This window comes from Eublepharis macularius, chromosome 2 (assembly GCF_028583425.1).
Source record: "Eublepharis macularius isolate TG4126 chromosome 2, MPM_Emac_v1.0, whole genome shotgun sequence".
Classification (NCBI taxonomy): Eukaryota; Metazoa; Chordata; class Lepidosauria; order Squamata; family Eublepharidae; genus Eublepharis; species Eublepharis macularius.
The window spans coordinates 62,748,261-62,768,425 of record NC_072791.1 but is presented as its reverse complement, the minus strand read 5'-3'; the positions used below and the strand labels follow the sequence as shown (position 1 = coordinate 62,768,425).

General features: G+C 39.8%; 1 protein-coding gene across 1 annotated transcript in view; it reads right to left on the bottom strand.

Annotated features, from left to right (window-relative positions):
- The window catches only part of RYR3 (ryanodine receptor 3), a 479,585-nt gene that overhangs the window by 106,155 nt on the left and 353,265 nt on the right, over window positions 1-20,165 (bottom strand). Inside the window, exons 71-72 of the mRNA XM_054969918.1 lie at window positions 12,925-12,939; window positions 5,116-5,286 (exon numbers count right to left, since the gene is read on the bottom strand). Coding sequence (XP_054825893.1) covers window positions 5,116-5,286; window positions 12,925-12,939 — 186 coding nt within the window. The remainder of the gene's footprint in view (window positions 1-5,115; window positions 5,287-12,924; window positions 12,940-20,165) is intronic.

The following is a 20,165-nucleotide window of genomic DNA, read 5'->3' as shown; positions in this document are numbered from 1 at the left end:
GGTCAGTGGGATATGAGTACACCCTCCAAAGCAGCCATTTTCTCCAGGGGAACTGATCTTCATAACCTGGAGATCAGCTATAATTCCGGGAGCTCTCCAGCCACCACCTGGAGGCTAGATCAGGAAAAAGGGAGCTCCCTATCAGAGAAAACAACTCTAACTGTATAGAAATTGTATAGAAAATTTTTATCAATGTTATAAATCTTTTTAAGAAAGTGCAAAAGTGCTTAAAATGCAATAAATACATGCAATAAATATCCAATAAATACAATGTCAAACAGTAAATACAATTAGATCCTATCAAAAATCTTTACAAACACCACTGGATGTATTAAGTTGCTGTAAAGTCCCGACTCTACAGCAATTTCCTGATCTAGTCTAGTATTTGGAGGAACCCCTTGCTTTGTTTATGGTTTCCACCTGGAGGCTGGCAATCCTATTTGGAACAGAGGTTGCTTTGGTCATCTTGGTTGATGACTTCCACTGAGAACTAAACAGTAGTAATGTGACTATGCTAGTCCTGCTGGATCTCTCAGTGGCCTTCTATACTACTGACCACAGTATCCTGCTCAGCCACCTCATTATGGTGGTTTGAGTCCTATCTGGGAGGTCAGTCTCAGAAACTGGTGCTGGGAGATTCCTGCTCTGCTCCATGGTCATTGGCCTGTGGGGTTCTGCAAGGTTTTATCTTATCCCCCCGCCCCCGCTGCTATTTAATATCTATATGAAGTTACTGGAAGAAGTCATCAGGAGGTTTGGGCTACAGTGTTACCAGTATGCAGATGGTACCCAGCTCTACCTTTCTTTTCTACCTAATTCCAAGGATGCTGTTAATGTTTCGAATGGGTATTTAGAGTAAATAATGGGTTGGCTATGGCTGAACAAGCTGAAACTGAATCCTGACAAGATAGAGGTTCTCTGGGTTAGTAGCAAGGCAAATGAAGAACTTCAGATCACTCTTGTCTTGGGCCAGGTTATACTTTCCTGTGAAAAGCCAGGCTCACAGCTTGGGAGTGCTGCTTGACGGCAGTCACCTTAGAAAACCAGCTGATTTCAGTTGGAGCTTTCCTCCAGCTTCGGTTAGTGCATTAGCTGCACCAATTCTTTGTTCAGTCAGATCAAGTGATCCATGCCTTAGCTACATTTAGAATGGATTGTTGCTATGCACTTTGTTTGGGACTACCCTTGAAGCTACAGCTAGATTGGTGGTTGGGGCCAGCTATCGGATGCATGTGACCCTGACATTACAGCAATTATATTGGCTACCAATCCGCTTCAAAGCACAATTCAGGTTGTTGGTTTTGGCCTTCATAGCTCTGCATGGCTTGCGGGCAGGGTACCTGAAAGACTGTCTGCTCCCTTATGTTCCTGCCTGGGAACTAAGATCACAGAGAGAGGCCCTTCTGATTGTCCCATCAGCTAAAGAAGTTCACCTGGTGGGTACTTAAGAGAGGGCCTTTTCAGTGACAGTCTTATGATTATGGAACAGCATCTCCAGGGAGGTGTGACTGACCCCGTCACTGCTGATCTTCAGGAGGCAGCTGAAGATGTTTTAGGACTGCTTTTAATTACCTTCACGTCTTTGTTTATTGGTAGTGCTAAGTTGTACTTTTAAAATTCGTTTTATTCATTTTATGATTATTTTATTTATATTGCAAGCTGTCTTGAGTTCCTGCAAGGTAGAAAGGCAGCTAATATATGTTTTAAATAACAATAAACATCCACACACACCTGTAAAGCCTTAGGAAGCCCACGGATACGTTAAAGCTTCTGTTCAGTGCAATTATATCTGGTGACATATTGAAATTTAGCAATTTCTTGTTGGGGGCTTCCTTTGGGGTTCCTGTATTGAAGAATGCTGACTTTTACGTCAGCAACAAAGTTTCTGGCAGTGGTTCCTGTGCTCATATATTCTTTTGCACATAAAATCAAAGAGTCCAGTAGCACCTTTAAGACTAACCAACTTTATTGTAGCATAAGCTTTCGAGAATCACAGTTCTCTTCATCAGATGCATGGAGGGCAAGAAGAAACTGGTCAGATATAGAGGAGGAGAGGGGAGGGAGGAGTAGATGCAAACCGCTGCTTCTGATATGGAGATCAGTTACTTCTGATAACGAGATAACCATTCATAGTCCCTATTCAGTCCCAGCCTAACTGAGTCAAATTTACATATGAATTCCAATTCAGCAGCTTCCCGTTGGATTTTGTTTTTGAAAGGTTTCTGTTGAACTACAGTGACCTTTAAGTCTTTGATGGAATGTCCTGGTAGATTGAAGTGTTCTCCCACTGGTTTCTGGATGTTGCCATTTCTAATGTCAGATTTGTGTCCATTTATTCTTTTGCATAGAGGTTGGCTGGTTTGTCCAATGTGCAGAGCAGACGGACATTGTTGGCACATGAGGGCATATATCACATTGGAGGATGAGCAGTTGTAAGAGCCAGAGACAGTGTAGTTGATGCCATTGGGTCCTGTAATTGTATTCCCTGGGTAGATATAAGGGCAGAGCTGGCATCTGGGTCTGTTGCAGGGCCTGGTACCTGAGCTGGTGACTCTGCTAGCCGATTCATGATTGTAAGTGAGAAGTCATTTAAGGTTGGGGGGCTGTCTGTAGACAAGGAGAGGTCTTCCATCCAGGGCTTCTGAGAGAGAGGTATCATTTTCCAGGATGGGTTGTAGATCACTGATGATACGTTGGATGGGTTTGAGCTGGGAACTATAGGTGACAACCAGTGGTGTTCTATTGTTAGTTCCTTTAGGTTTGTCCTGGAGCAGGCTGTTTCTGGGTACTAGTCTGGCCCTGTTGATTTGTTTCCTCACTTCATTTGGTGGGTACTGTAGTCCCAAAAATGCTTGTTGTAAATCTCTTAAGTGGGAGTCCCGATCAAGAGCATTGGAGCAGATATGATTGTAGTGTAAGGCTTGGCTGTAGACAATTGACCGAGTGGTATGTTTAGGGTGGTAGCTGGAGGCATGTAGATATGAGTATCGGTCTGTGGGTTTCCGGTATAAGGTGGTATTTATCTGTCCATTATGTAGTTGTACAGTGGTGTCCAGGAAGTGTACCTGTTGTGTAGAGTGGTCCAGGCTCAGGTTGATACTAGGGCGAAATGTGTTGAAGTCCTGATGAAATCTTTCAAGGGCTTCCTTCCCATGGGTCCAAATGATGAAGATGTCATCCAAGAATCTTAAGTATAGTAGTGGTTTCAGTGGATGGGAGCTGAGGAAGCGTTGCTCAAAGTCTGCCATGAATATGTTAGCATATTGTGGTGCCATGCTTGTGCCCATGGCTGTGCCATTAACCTGTATATATAAGCTGTCACCAAATTTGAAGTAACTGTGAGTGAGCACGAAGTAGCAAAGTTCAGTGGCAAGGTGTGCTGTGGTTTTGTCTGGGATAATATTCCTTATGGCTTGCAGTCCATCTGTATGTGGGATATTGGTGTATAAAGCCTCCACATCCATGGTTGCTAGGATGGTGTCATCTGGTAGGTTGTCAATGGACTGTATTTTCCTGAGGAACTGTTCGGGGGTCAGAGGCTTGCACATAAGGAACTGTTCTATTTATCCTGTATATATGGTTGCCAACTCTGGGTTGGGAAATTCCTGGAGATTTGGGGACAGAACATGGGAAGGGCAGAGTTTGTGGAGGGGAGGGAGCTCAGCAGAGATGTGACACCATTGAAAGCTTCTATTTTCTCCTAGGGAATTTGTCTCTGTAGTCTGGAAATCAGTTGTAATTCAGAGAGAACTCCAGGCCACCCTGAGTCTGGCAGCCCAACCTATGCAGCCAGTAGAAAATTATTGCAAACAATAGCTGAGATTATTACTTTCTGTGACAGCTTTGCTCATGCGGAAATGGTGACAGAGTTGAGATATAGGATTGTTGCAGGATCTGGTCACTGGGATACTGTCTATATTAGGTAGTCTGCAGTTAAAGATGAGTGTAACAGTTTTAAATTAGGGGTTTGTCTATATGCAAGTAAAAAGTTTATTGCCCAAGACCTGTTAAAGAGAAGCATCAGAATGGGCTGTAGATCACTGAATAGCTATAGACCATTGATATATAAGCATTACTTTATACTGAAAATCTACTGACCATGTTCACAATATAACTGCATTTGTTTTAGTACCTCAGACAGGGATGACTCCTGAAGGTATTCTTAATACTATGCACCCATCAGGTATTCTTAATACTACAAAACCCATCCAATGAAATGAAGAAAGAGAAAGCCAGACTAGTATCCAGGAACAGACTATTACCAGATAGGCCCAAAGGAGCAAGTGGAAAAATGCCACTTATTATCAGTTATAAGTTCCCAACTAAAACCACTCCAGCTTATCATCAGTGTTCTACAACCCATTCTGGACAAGGCTTAGGGGATAAAACCACATCAAGATTTGCTTATACAAATCTATTAATCGGTAAGGTGCCACAAGATTGCTTTTGGTCTTGAAGCAACAGACTAACATTGCTACAATAAAATTGGTTAGTCTTAAAGGTGCTACTGGACTCTTTTTGATATTGCTACCTTCTTGGAACTGATGAGAATGCAACTATTTGAGTAGGGCTCCTTTATTTAGCCAGTTAATCCACTAGAATTCATTAAAAACTCCTTTTCCTAATTAAAAAAATCTCCTAATTAATCAGGTACCAGCGGAAGAGCCACTGAAGGTTCTCTAGACTGTATAAATGCCTCTCACTTTGCTGAGTGGAGTGGTAGAATCTAAATCAATAGTAAAAGCGTTTGTTTTGAATTGTGTCTGGTTTTTAATTATGTACCATCTTGAGTACCTAACAGGATGCAGGAAGAATAACACATTTAACAGTAAATAAATAATCCAAAATCCTATTTGTTAGGATATATTCCGCTCCACCTCATTGTGAGAGTATTTTCTGCTAGCACAATTTCATGCATACTGTGAAGACCCTTGAAGCAGGACTGAGAAAACTATGGATTGGATCTTACAACTTCATTTCATAAAGTGAGGATGCTTAACAATGCTGGTGCACGGTTCTTGAATGGAAGGGAGAAACAGACTCCAACCCTACATGTCTAATAATATTTGAAAACTAAATTCTGTGTTTTTTAAAAATAGTAAAATTTTGACTTACACAGCTATATCTGGACTTAGCAAGAGAAATCAGCTCTTGATCTCCAGGTGTACACATATTCAATCCAATTGGAAGCATTTTCTTAAGTGCAGCTACAATCAGAGATGTCTGAATTGAGTATAAGTCCCCTCTTCGCTTTGATTTCTTTCGTTCTTGATCATGACCTCCAGACTACAATCGAAAGAAACACACGAAACACATTGTCTTGTTACTCAATTCAAACATACTAAAATAGCTAATTCTTCCTAATTTCTCAATCAAATCTAGACCTTTGTATTGATTTTTAAAAATAGTTTGAATGGATAAGCTTGTTAAAACAGAAACAAACTAAAGAATTTTTGTGGAAAGTATATTTTAGAAGTACTTTTATCAGTCACCTTTACACAAACAATCAAAAATATGTATTTGTGATTTCTAGGACCTACTCATTTCTAGGTAAACATATATGCGCATACAAATAACATCTGAAATGGATAAAAAGTCACGACACTGAACTTTGCATTTGCTAGAAGATAAATCAGTGCTTCCAGTGTCTGAGTACTATGTACATGTATGAAATCCATCTGCAATCCTGCATCTTTAAAAATCTGATACCTAAAAAGTATGAATTCAACAAAACCATACATTTATGAGTATGTGCACTAGAAAACTAGTCTGCGTTAGCTCCATTGTTGATAAAGAAGTCTTGTAAACATATCAGACTATACTGTCAGCAGTTTCAGCCACACAAAGTATGAGCCCTAGGAAAGAGACAGTACACAGGTTGCACATCAACGTAACATCTGTCCTTTCCCACTCAAAATAGACAATGTACAATTTTATTTCAAAATAAAACTTTTTATTTAAGGCAGCAAATCAAAGCTCTGGGCAACAGCACGATGTTTCTCATCAGTAACATAATCATACCATGAACAACTTCCCACTGAACAGCCACAAAAATGTCCCATTACTGAATTGCATGTATGAAAGAGAAACCCACATTGACCCTGTGAGAAGAGTGCCACACACATGAATTCAGGATTGGGGCTCATAGCATGTAACTATTACAAACAGCAGATGCTTGCTAATAGCCCTCTGCCTCTTTTTGACTCTGCAAATGAAATTTTAAGGCCCAGAGCAAGAATTTATATTGTACGAGCTTGGCACACTGGTACAGTAAGAGGCATGGGTACTAAATTTGCCAACAATTATCACACAATTCCAGTTCTGAAAAGAGAAGAACATACAAATAGCACACAAGCATGTGGTAAATTGTTGCAAACCTCTCATTTTAATTAAAACTATCAAAGCATCTTACCACGTTTTGTAATTTGAAGTAAACAAAAACATGATGTGGTTGTTTTCTTAAGGGACTAAGAACTGCAAAAGAGTAATTTGCCTCAAAGCTTTGCTTGTGGAAATGCCTTAGAAAAAGTTTTCTACAGTAGCAATGAGTTAATGACTCTATAGTAATGACATTAATTTGTACACTACTTCGATAGCAGACAAACAAATGCCACAATGTATCACGGGGACCCAGTGGCGTCACTAGCCTCTTAATCAAGGGAGGTAACTGATTTAACAGGGGAGGTAAGGTCAGATCTCGTTTTTCTTTTTTCTGTCATTTGGAGGACAACTGTGCCCATTAGCTTCAGTTTGACTGGACAAGAATGTTAACATAAATAAAGGAAAGGACATTTAAAATGTGAAGAAATGCTCCATTCTGTCTCTGCCACCAAATTTTAGCCTTTATAAATTACCACTCAGGAAACCTTATTTGGTAAGTATTAAAGCAGAGCTATGCATAACAATGTACTGTGTGAACATCAGTATTTTGTATTGTGACAACAGGCTCATTAAGGCTTTTCTTTTGTTAGAAGTGGGGGTGTAGGTTCTCAGCTTCTATCTATGATCTCTACTACCTAACCAAGGGTGCCACCTTGCAGTGGTGGTGGGGCTTGTGTGTTCCAATGAGCCTGAGAGCTATGCTGGTGGTAGCGTTGCTGCTAGTAGGGACACCCAAACCAGACAGGTCTCGACTGAGGAGCCAGACTAAGCGCATCCAACAATCATAAATCATGTTGAAACAAAATAAACAGAAATCTATACCGGATTGGTCATCGCCCAGGTCAACAAGGACCGTGGCAGGTGCTATGGCTCCTGGACACCTGTCAGCAAATGGGCTACGGGGCTCAGCAGATTCTGTTGAGGAACTAGGACAGACTGTTGTAGTGCTACTGGAAAAATGTGAGTGCAAAACGGACAACCACCAAAAATTGAGAAATAATGAAATGTTATTATGAGGCAAATCCATCTGCCCGTGGTTTCCAGAAAAGAATGATGCAAATTTGGAAAGTAAATCACCCACAATGTGGTATAACAGAGCAAAGAATAATGGATCAAAGATGGTTTATTACTCAGAATAAAGTTTTCACAGAACTAGAATTGCAAGAATTGGAGAAACTGGCAAAAAAAGAAACAACAAAAATAATGACCAAAAAAGGGAAAATATCACGTCTGAACAGACTAAAGCCACAGTGGAAGAACATGTTCTACCTGAAATACAAGCTATGGATCAGCTTGATAATAATGATTTGAATGAACAGCAAAGAGTTCTTTCTGAAAGAAAACAAATTGAGTCATGTCAGCCAAGGCTGTGAACGACAAAGACTGCCTATAATTTGCCAAATACAAAGAAAACAAGTGAAAACTTTAATGAATGTAGCCAATGACATCATCAATACAATTCCAACTAACACATTAAAAAAAACGATATGTATAGTACAGCTGCTATAATAACAGCAGAGCTTGGCTACAAACTGCCAAAAAAGAAAAAGCCTGGCATACCAAAATGGAAAATCCAACTGGAAAAGATTAATAAACTATGTGGAGATATCAGTAACCTGAAATACCTGAAAGATGGAAAAATGAAAAATGAGAGGATAAAAGATGGACTATACTGAAGGTATGATTTGGAAAGGAAAACAATTGCTGAAACCACAGAAGAATTAAAACAACAGGTAACAGCAACAACAAAGAAAATAGAAAGATATGATGGGCGAATAAAGCAGTATAAAGAAAATTTGCAATTTCAAAGCAATCAGCAATAATTCTATAAGTCACTGGGAGAAAATACAGTGCAGAAGAACATCATCCCATGTAAAGAAGATGCCCTGAAATTTTGGCAAGAAATTTGGGGAAGCCCAGTAGAGCATAACAGAAATGCCCCATGGATTAAAGACATTAGTACAGAATTTAAAGAGAAACAGATGAATGATGTGGTAATAACTGAAATGGTTGCTAGACAAGCGAAGAATGCGAAGAACTGGAGTGCACCTGGACCAGATGAATTACATGGGTTTTGACTGAAGTATTTAACAAGTTTTCATCAACGTATGGCAGTGCAATTCAATGAAATGCTTCAAAATTCTACCAGTGAAGAATGGCTCACAAAATTCCACAGATTTCTGATTGTGAAAGATGAAGGAAAAGGCAATGAGCCTGATAATTACCGCCCAATCACATGCCTTCCAACAACATTCAAACTTTTCACAAGGATATTAGCAACATCAGTAGATGATTATTTAATGGAAAACAGTATGTATCCCATTGAACAGAAAGACAATTTTTAAAAGTCAAGAGGCACTAAAGATTGATTGCTAATAGACAAAATGGTACTGAAAAATTTAAGAAGAAGAAAGACGAATTTGAATACGGCATGGATTGACTACAAAAAGGCATTTGATTCACTGCCACACAGTTGGATTAATACTGGCCTGGAAATTTTTGGAATTAGTGAAAACATCAAGCTGTTCCTTAAGGAAAATATGCGAAAATGGAAAACCATATTAATGGCCTATGGTGAAGAAATTGGGGAAGTTTGTATCAAAAGAGGTATATTTCAAGGGGACTCTTTGTCGCCTTTATTATTCAACATCTCATTAATCCCCTTGACAATGGTCCTAGAGAAAACAAAAATCGGTTATTATATTTCTGATCAGGCTGGGAAAATAAACCATCTCCTGTACATGGATGATTTGAAATTGTATGCAGAGGCCCACTGAACTTGCATCATTGCTTAATACAGTGAAAATGTACAGTGATGACGTTCAAATGAAATTTGGCTTAGACAAATGTGCAGTACTCTCCATGCAGCGGGGAAAAGTAAAAAATATTGATGGACTAGAACTTGAAAATGGCAACATTATGAAATCATTATCAAACAATGAAAATTATAAATACCTTGAAATATTAGAATTAGATAACATTCTGCATGTGAAAGTAAAAGAATTGATTCAGGAAGAATATATCAAGAGAGTATGAAAAATTCTGAAGTCAAAATTAAATGGTAGAAATACAATCAAGGCCATATATACATGGGCAATTCCAGTGATCAGATATCCAGCTGGAATAATAGATTGGACACAAAGCGATATAGAAAAATTGGATTGAAAAACACAAAAACTAACGAATATGCATAACTCTGTACACCCAAAAAGTGATGTTGACAGGCTATATTTATCACGAAAAATTGGTGGAAGAGGACTGTTACAAGTACATCAGGTAGTGGAAGAAGAAAAGAGAGGCCTGAATGATTACATCAGTAGAAGTACAGAAAAATTACTTCAGGCTATGAAAACAGAACATATTAAAAACAACTGAAACAAAGGCTGAATACAAGAAAAAACAGTTTGAGAATAGATTAAATGGCTGGAAGAACAAACCCTTACATGGGCAACTTCTAAAAAAAATATTGAAGGAAAAAGTGACAACAGCCTAACTTGGGCATGGTTGAAGATGGGTACAATCAAGAAAGAAACTGAAGGTCTGATCTTCGCAGCACAAGAACAAGCATTGCAAATGAATGTTATGAAAGCCAAAATTCAAAAAATCAGTGAAAATCCAAAATGTCAACTTTGCCAGGAAAAAGATGCAACTGTGCCCCACCTTATCTCTAAATGCAGCAAAATTGCACAGACGGACTACAAGGCTAGACATGACAGGGTTGCAAAGCTGATTCATTGGTCATTGTGTAAAAAGTATAACTTGCTAGTATCAAAGAATTCATGGGAACAGCAGATGGAAAAGGTGCTAGAAAATGAACAAGTTAAGATCTTGTGGGGTTTCAGGATTCAAACTGATCGGCACCTTGAACATAATACACCAGACATAACAGTCGTGGAAAATCGAAAAGTCTGGATAATCGACATTGCAATTCCTGGGGATGCCAGAGTCAAAGAAAAGTAACAAGAAAAAATGATTAAATATAGAGGTCTGGCAATAGAAACCACCCAACTATGAAAGAAGAATGCAACAGTAGTCCCCATTGTCATCAAGGCACTTGGAACCATCTCGAAAAACTTTGCAATTCATATGGAAAAACTGCAGCTTTCTGAATCACCTACAGAACTGCAAAAGACGGTGCTACTTGGAACAGTGTATGTATTACGCCGATATCTGATTGATACTTAGGTCACCGGTGAAAACTTGTATCAGCTTAGCAAGGCCAATCAATAATAACATGTGACCGCTGCTTGTTGTTGATTGTGTTTCGGATCACTCTAATAATAATAATGCTTATATACTGTTCTTCTAGACAGATTAGTACCTCATAGGGGTGAAAAAGCCAATGTTATTAAATAAAGAAGTAGGTCTCACCACATAATTAAGTATGGAAGGGGGGAAGTGAGGGTGAATAATTCTTCTACTATCCACCCACTTATCACTGAGGCTAGTATCATGATCAACCCAAGAGGCTTGACCACATCTGTCCCTTTGTTCCTCTGAACTAACCATAGCCTTTAGGCTCTCTAAAGAAGGTGAAGGAAGCTAACCCTGTCCCAGACTAGAATATGTATTGTTTTTCTCTGGAACCCAGCTCCAAATTTTGTGTAGGGAGAAGGGAAAGCTTAGGAAAATATCAGAAACATATTGCCCCTTCCTATACAGCACCTGAAGGAGATGTCTTCAGGCAGAAAGACAATGCCTTCTCCCCCATGATGTCAGGACAGTACTGAGTATGTTTGGTTCAGCTGCCAGAAATTAGCTATTATGTAGATATATATGCATAAATAATGTTCAAGAACTCTGCACAACAGTACTTTCACTTGTACTTTTGTTACATGTTGTGGCGCTTTCTTAGAAGACCTTCTCATGTGAAAGTCAGGGATACTGCTAAGATTAACTTGTAACTTTTGTTCACAGAAATCTATATTTTAAAATCTAAACCAAAAGCCAAATTGCAGAATTATGTAGTGCTAAAATAAATGTAATGATAATGTAACTTGTGGTGTATCTGCTGTGAATAGAAACTAGGATCACCAAGTTCCTGTACTGGGTGAGATATTCCTTGTCTCCAGTTTCCATTTCCCACTACTACTCCAGTGGCCAGCAGGAGGAAAAACCAATATAAAATCACCATTAGGTGATGGTATGATGTCACCTCTGGGGAAAACCCAGAAGTGACATCAGTCTAGTCTAGGAATTGCCATAAATTCTATAGCAATTCATAAAGAGGCATAATGTCACTTCCACGTCATGCTATCGTCCAACAGCACCCCCCATGTTCCCGCCCCTCAAACTCCTGCCAGTTGCCAGTCACTGGCTGGCAACCCTAGTGGAAACAGTGGGTAGCTAATCACACCAAATGGATTTTTATGCAGAGGCATAGCCTCTACCCATGTAAAACAAGTCTTTCTGTCTGCCCCATCACTTTCACACACACAAGCACCTACACTTTTGAGTAGCTGTTGTACAAGGCTAAGTACAAGGCTACGTCTGTGGCTTCAGGCTATAGGACACTATCTTATGAGATGAAAGCTGCCAAGTGATCAGTACAATCCTATGAAAAGTCATACCATTCTAAGCCCATTTATTTCAATGTATTGACTAGGGTGTACATCAGCACTGGATATGTTTCTAATTGCTTCCTTGCAGTTAATGATCACCTGTTTCTTGCTATCCTCTGATGCAGCAGATTACAGGGTTACAGTGCATCTTAAAAATTGGAAAGGGGGTACAGCATGATATAATTGAAGAAGTGCTTTTGAAATTCGGCAGATGCTGAAGGAGAGATTGCATCAGCAATTATAAAGTGCTATGCAGTTGCCATGGTTTGCTTGTGTGATGTTAAAATAATCTGTACATTTGCAGCCATGGAGACATAGCCATGGAGACACAGTTTTACAAGCTTTTTGCTTCATCCCTTAACTCCTTTGCATTAACTGCTTTTTATCCATTGAATTATTTCGATGATTGAACCTCTAATTTCATTCAAAGGATGGGAATTTTAATTAGTACAAAGAATAGATATATGCTTTAGTCTACTTTTTTTTTTGCTTTAATATCTTGATTGTAGGGAATGAGGGCAGAAATGAAGATGAAGTGGTTCCTTGAAATGAGTTAGTTACCCTTGTGGGCAATGAGCAGTGGCAAGCACAATGACAATTTTTTTCAAGTATAAAATGTTAAAAATGACAGGATGTCCTGGAGTCTGTTGAATGAATCATTTCTCACGAAGAAGATAGTTTTTTAAAAAATTTAACATATGAAGTTAACATGGTAACAGAGGCAGAACAGAGACCTGGATGGACTAATTTTGTTTTTTTTCTAAATGAAATTAAGTTCCCAGGCCTAAATGGAAGAAGCATGAAGGAGCATAAGGACAGATGACTGGTTAAAATCTGCTTTGCTTTCCAATAGGATTCATATTGGGCAGGACATGTACCTTCCCTTTGTGACGCCACTGCTGTGATCAATGGAAAGAATGCTGAGAGCCTGGTCATCTCTAACACTAAAACATAAAGACACATCATGCACTTTGACCTGTACCTTTACTTGCATGGCCTGTATGAAAGAAAAAATACAAGGGAAAAAAGTAAGTAAAGTTGATGACAGGATGGACATTTTACAAGTTCATTAGAAATATTGTCCTTGTCAATAAACTAAAAGAGCCTGCATTTATAATGAACCAATTTCATGAAGTATAATGACATGCTTCCTTAACAAATGAATGATTTACTTCTATTAAAAAGTATCTATTAAGTTTATTGAGGCTGTATATGAAAACTTAAAACATTAAAATGCTTACAGTATTCTTTCCACATTCAACAAAACCACAGAAATGTTTTATCAGGCTTAGGATAAAAGGCCAAGACTATCGCAGCATAAAAATCATCATTATACTTTCCATCTTTACAACTTTCTCTTAATATTAATTTTAATAAAGTTAAACATAACTTGACCTTAAAACTAATGCATATTTAACAGCATACACTTACCAATTTTTAAAAGCCATGTATCTGTCAACAAACAACATTCACAAGAAACGCAACACACAAATGCTTTTGCTTTAGACATGAGAAATTAGCATTATAAGAAAACTTTGTGCAGGGTTACAGAAACTCGTCTCTGCAGTTATTCTGAGTAACTGTTTCTGTCCTGGTTAAAGCTTTATAAAAGACAGCGATTCAGACTTTGGAAATTAAGGGCTGAGATCTTACATCTACTTTTCTCCCCATCAATACATTATAAATTTAAGCACCATTGTTCCATTGTTTCAATGCAGCAGAGCTAAGCACTAGCTTAACTTTTCGACTGAAAATAGTGTTTAGTTATGACTCGATGGTGCCCTTTATCTCTTTGTTCTACAAGTACTTTTCAACTTTAAACAGAAGAAATGTCAAAAGAAATAGTCAGATATATTCATAGCTACTATATCTAATATAATAACTCAAACATTTATGGAAAGATGGTCATCTAAAAACAAGAATGACATTGTTTAATATGATCTATTTATATTGTTACGTCAATATTTTTGGCAACTGTTATTTTAAACAACTGGTTTGTAAGGACAACTAGATCTACACCAATGAGTATAAATATACAGTGAGTATAAATACAATACCACTGTGTTCTCTGCTGATGTCATGAAGCATCTTTGCACCTTGACCTCTTAACAATGGGCTATGGCAGCGGAGACGGTCATTTTCCAGATGCTGGGCATTGCCTTCTGAGGGATATGGGATATATATTGTGGGGTATGTGGCAGGGGCTGGTGGGGTGGTATGGCAGCCAGGCCAGGTCCCAGCTGCTGTGGCCTCTAGAATGTGGGGGACTTGGAGCCCGTTCTTGGCCTCCGGGCACATATCCCACAGCCAGTGGAGTACATCTGCCTACCGTATCACCCTTGTGGGCAGTGATCTAACTGGCAGCAATTGGAGAACTGCTGTGACAACAGGGATGTCGTGTTTCAAGGTCACCAGTCCATGGAGGCCTTGGTGGTGTCTGTGGCTTCAGCTGCTGTGTGCCTGGAAGAGCTGGTAGCTTTTGCTACAGATGATAGGGACACGCAGGTACACTCTGAGAGGCTGCTAGGGGATTTGTTGGCAGTAGTCGATGCCCTTGTACATGCCCCCATCCCGGTCACCCCCTCCTGTTCTGCTGCTAGTGGAGGTGGCTTGGGGCACATATAGCCATGATGAGCCCAGGGCACCCTTGGTTGGGCATACTCTCCCTATTTATTTTATTTTTTAACCCGCCCTCCCCACAAGTGGGCTCAAGGTGAGGTACAACATTGATTAAAATACAACTTAAAATCAATCATAAAAACAGCAACAGATAAAATACTGTACCCCTTTCAGGGCAGCCAAGGGCATACCCCTTGTCCTCTCCCCTGCTATGTCCCTGGGGTTTTGCCCTTTATTCCACATGGGGCATGCTCCTGGGTGGCCCTGTTTGGGGTTGCCCCAGTGTACAGGATGCTGGGACCCTATCCACTATGTTCGGTCTTTCTGCTGTCCCATAACTGTTTGACAATGCCCTGTGTCTTTAAGGGCCTGAGGTGTGTGCTGTGGGCATGGTCACATGATATATAGCCAAATCTCTTCTCCATCCCTTAACTGGGGTGCATGCAGGGCCATGTCTTCATTGCTCCCAGCCTATCATTGGTTCTTTCCACCCTGTCTGTCACAGCCATGCTTTCACATCTCCATGATGTCTTCTGGGCATGATGACATGGTTGTTAGGGATGCCTATGCTGTCACAGCCCATATAGCCCACCCTTCCAGGTCTTTTGGCTGACTCCCAGCCTCTGCCAAAAACCTTTAGGGAGCTAATTAGCAGCAGTGCAAGTGCTTCGGCAGTCAGCCATCTTTGCTGTAGTGAGCTCAGGACTGCACTGAAAGTATGAGATCCATTTTTCAGGACAATATTGATTAAGCATATAAAAGCTATACACTGATCTACGTAGAATTAACTGTTAGTACCATACTTTGCATTGAGTACAACCATAATAAATTAAAACAGCAGTATTAGAGAACATAGATATTCACTGATGGTTGTTGTGGGTTTTCTGGGCTGTATTGCCGTGGTCTTGGCATTGTAGTTCCTGACGTTTCGCCAGCAGCTGTGGCTGGCATCTTCAGAGGTGTAGCACCAAAAGACAGAGATCTCTCAGTGTCACAGTGTGACACTGTCACTGTGACACTGAGTGACACTGAGTGACAGTGTGACACTGTCGCTGTGACACTGAGTGACACTGAGTGACAGTGTGACACTGTCACTGTGACACTGAGAGATCTCTGTCTTTTGGTGCTACACCTCTGAAGATGCCAGCCACAGCTGCTGGCGAAACGTCAGGAACTACAATGCCAAGACCATGGCAATACAGCCCGGAAAACCCACAACAACCATTGTTCTCCGGCCGTGAAAGCCTTCGACAATACATAGATATTCACTGTTTTTTAAAACTGATTTGCCATACATTGGTTAAGTCTTTTCATACATAACTTATATATTTTGCTAAATGTTTGAGTTATTATATACTACAATAGGCAATCCATCTTGTCAATTTGTCTAAAAGTGTTTCTAGCCTTACATATTTTGCTCATTCTTGCTCTAGACATTCTTGCTTTACAGGTAATCTAACAGATGAAGCAGATCTCACTGTCAGAAATGTTGAATTTTGGAGAACCAAATAGTTTTCAAGCTAATCATTCATGACCTAAAACTCTACTGCATGAACTACTCTTAATATTCTTATTATTATGTCTTATACACACATTTTTAATGACAGCAATCCTAAATATGCTGATTACACACTAAACTCAGTGGGATGTACTCCAGATAAACCTGAAACTGTCTTAACAGCCTTAGAATACAATCCTAATCATTTAGGGATAAACTCAAAAAACACATATAATTTTCCACAATTATATGGTATGGCTTTGATTATTGTGCCAGTTAACAAAACCAAACACTTAGACCTGATTCAGTAACTGTGATCTCTTAATTTCCTGAACAAAAGTGCTGTGTGGTATTTCCTAATGCAAATCCCTGTCCCCACACATTAGCAGTTCAATCCTATACAAGTCATCAGGCAAATATATGCTTACAGGTAAAGTTGTGCCTGCAATTCTGGATTAGGACCACATATGGCATAACATGCAAATCAGTATTGCTGCCAGTCATGACAGCATTCATCATCTATCTAGGAAGCCTGGAGGGAAGCTAATAAAATATAAATATATGTGAATCTGGGCTTAAACCTATCGAACCTATTTTAAAATGTTCAGAATTTAAATATGGATTTCTTTACCTGGTTTATTATATTAACAAGCCATTCAGGGTATGTATTTAAGTGTGCACATAATTCATGTATTCAAAGTGGAACTGTGACACTGGAGGGATGCAGATGCTTGAACACACATACTTTTAAACTAGGGTTGCCTGGTCCCCTTACTTTCCCAGTGGGAGGGAGAAGACTCAGCTCACACTTTTTCTTTGCTCCTTGTGTACTTCTCGTGTGTGCACATACTTCAAAGTGGGCTGATTTGGGCCTGCAATTGGCCTGATTTGGCCTGTTTGGGGCCCAAATTGGCCTGTTGTGAAGTGTAGGAGTGCTCTCATGGTGGCACTATAACATCACTCCTGGGAATGACATTGGCATGTCACCTAAGGAGTGCACCCAGGAGGCCCAGTCTCCTGCCTCCCCCGCACCCAGCCAGGTGAGTGGTGGAGGGACAGAGGGTGAGAGCAGGGGATCCCTCGCACCCCCTGGGAGACCTGGAATCCCTATTTCACACACTTGCACATGTCTATTTTAACATTTCTAGGTGCTAATTCATATGAGGAAGTAGTTCATCATTCATTCATTGAGTCAAATATACTGAACACACTGTACCAATGAAACCCAAGTTTTGCATCAAAAAAGTCAGATTTGGTGATGTGACTAAATTACATAACTGAGTTCAAAGTGTATTCTGTATTTTTTGTTTTACATATTCAGCTTCTGCTGGTCATGTGGCAAACTCTGTATTTTCACCACTGAAAATCTTATTTGCAATTACTCTGACTTTTAAGAATCCATCAGGCATTGCCTACAATTTTCAAGTATATTTTCATAACTGTAACAGTTACAAATTTGTGCCTCAATCCATTAGAACAGATCCTTGCACGTAAGCTGCCTTCTACACACGTTCCCAGTGCATATGCACATCTTCACATCCATTCTGATATTCATTAAAGCATAACTGAACTAGCAGGATACATCTTTTGACTGAAATGGGGATGCACATCTCTATCTGGAACCATGCTGCTAGATGTTGGCCATTTTCACATATCTCAGCATAGTGCTAAGCTCATGGAATGAGGGCATCTTCATGGCACGATTTCTGACGTCATTGCACCGATGCCCTTCATGGCACGATTTCTGACGTCATTGCACCGATGAGTTTAGAGCTAGGGGTGTGCAATTCGGGATTCTGATTCAGAAAAATAGTCTGAATTGAGCCCCATTGGGAAAGATGCAGGATTTCCGAATTGGGCCCAGCATTGCTGGCCCCAATTTGGAAATATCGAATCAAAGCTTTCTGAAGCAATTTGGATCAATTTGGAAAGCTTCAGGTCAAGCAGGAGCAGACTGCAGCACTTTTCTGGCTGTTTGCATTTGGCAGGAAGTTTGAAAGCAATCCTTTTTGTGCTGCTCACAAGCGGAACGAAAAGGGGCGCTTTCAAACCCTGCCCCGCTTGCTTCAGCTGACTGGCAGGGGAGCCTCCTCCCCTCCTGTCAGCTGAAGCAAGTGGTATGGGTTTTAAAAGTCAAAGTGCCCCCTTTCATTCCACTTGCAAGGGGCCCTTTCAAACCAGTGCTGCTTGCTTCACTTGATGGGCAGAGAGTCTCCTTGCTTCAGTTGTAGCTGTAAACCCGATGCAGGAAACCTGAATATTTTTCAGGTACACACCCCTATTTAGTGCTATGCCGAGATGTGTGAAAATGGCTGTTGTTGCCCATGATAACTAGAGACCTTGGTTGCTTCTAAAAATATATGAAATCCAAGATTCTTATGTAATTGAATTCTGTGATCCTTTTCCTGCATTTATTATTACATATCTGTGATATTGTGACAGATACATATTCCTGGTTTTCATTGTGGCTGATAGCATTTCTTTCCTTTAGATCAGTATCGTTCATATAGATTAGATCTTGGTCACAAGATGATTCACCTATTTTACCTTAGACAAAGGAATATAGGCTGAACCTTATATTGTAAGATCAATGCAGAAGGATGTAAATGTCTGCTTTATTTCCACAAAATGCTGATTTGGCCTGCATTTCTTTGACTAAAGTTGAAACAAATGAATCATCCTTTGAAACAAAACACTGTCTCAAATTAAAACCCGAACTATATGCAGTCACTTGATAGATACCACATCATGTTGATATATGTGAAATTCAAATGAGATGTGAACCACAGTAAAATATAATTACATCTGCATGTCTCCTTTATGAAAGCACCTACACAAAGTTTTAAAAGTAATAGATTAATGGAGCGGGTTGTGTTTTTTCAATAACCTATTTAAGCGTTGACAAAAACTGTTATTTCAGTACAGTCCAAGCAACCCATCTTTCTCAGACTAAATGTTCACTAACTTACCATTCCCCTCCGAGCAATCTGCTGCCATATTATCAGAAAAGAAAAATTAAAAAAAAGACTTGCTCAGCTTTAAATATCTTCAGTGTAACAAAGGTTAATAAAATGGTACTATATATTTTAAAATGGTATTCAGCTTTACCAGCTTTTGAGCTGTAATGAAATGTCATCTACAATAACACGTCTAATGTAAGACACATTATTTATCCTCTGCATATAATAGCATAGCTGACACATCATACTATTATACACACACCAACATACATACACCCATGCATGCATATACACATATGTATACAAACACACTTTTTAAAAATTTCATACACATGTACAATTTTATTTTTCCATCTTTAGTCAATGAATACACATAAAAGTTTGAGCAGCAGAGGAAAATGGTTTGATAAATCTTTGAGAATCCTTACTGTTCTGAGGGTTGGAATTAAATGCTGTGCATGTATTTAGCTTATGGCACTCTGGAAGATGCAGTTCTCTTTAGCTTTCCTCTACTGATACTTCAGAGAGAAGGCAGCAGCTTGGTTTAAAAAAAACCTTGAAAAGCTAAGCTACGGACTGCCCTTTCTTATTGGGACCCAGTCAGATTTTTCCAAAGCATACTTGCTGAGTAGTTTGGGCCTAGGGACCATTTGCCCACTGGGGCAGATCTCTTGCCCTCAGCAGGTCCTTCCTGCTGCCAGTCAGCTGGGCAGCAGGAGAAAAATGGGGGAAGGTTGTCTGCTTCCCAGTATACTGATGGCATTTTCAGTCTTGCTGGAAGTGATGACAGACCCTACCCCTGGTGAGTTTCCTGCTGGTTTTCAGCCTTGGACTAATAAGCCAGTGTGGGATAGTGGGAAAGCCAGAGCTGGACCTAAGTCTGGAAAATGTGCTCTCTAGTTCAGAGTATTTACTGTAATAAGTTGGCATTTGCTCCTTACAGGAGATGAAACCAAAGTACCCAAGAAAAAATGAAAGACTAAATAGGAGAGCTGAGCCTAACTTATGTCACAGGCTTGTTGTGAAGATAAAATAAAGGAGAGGATAATGATGTAAACTACCTAGGGCAACTAGGTCCCCCAGTACCCCCCCTGCCGCTGCCACTCACTTGACCAACAGGAGGGAAAGGCCCCAGGGAATGGGTTC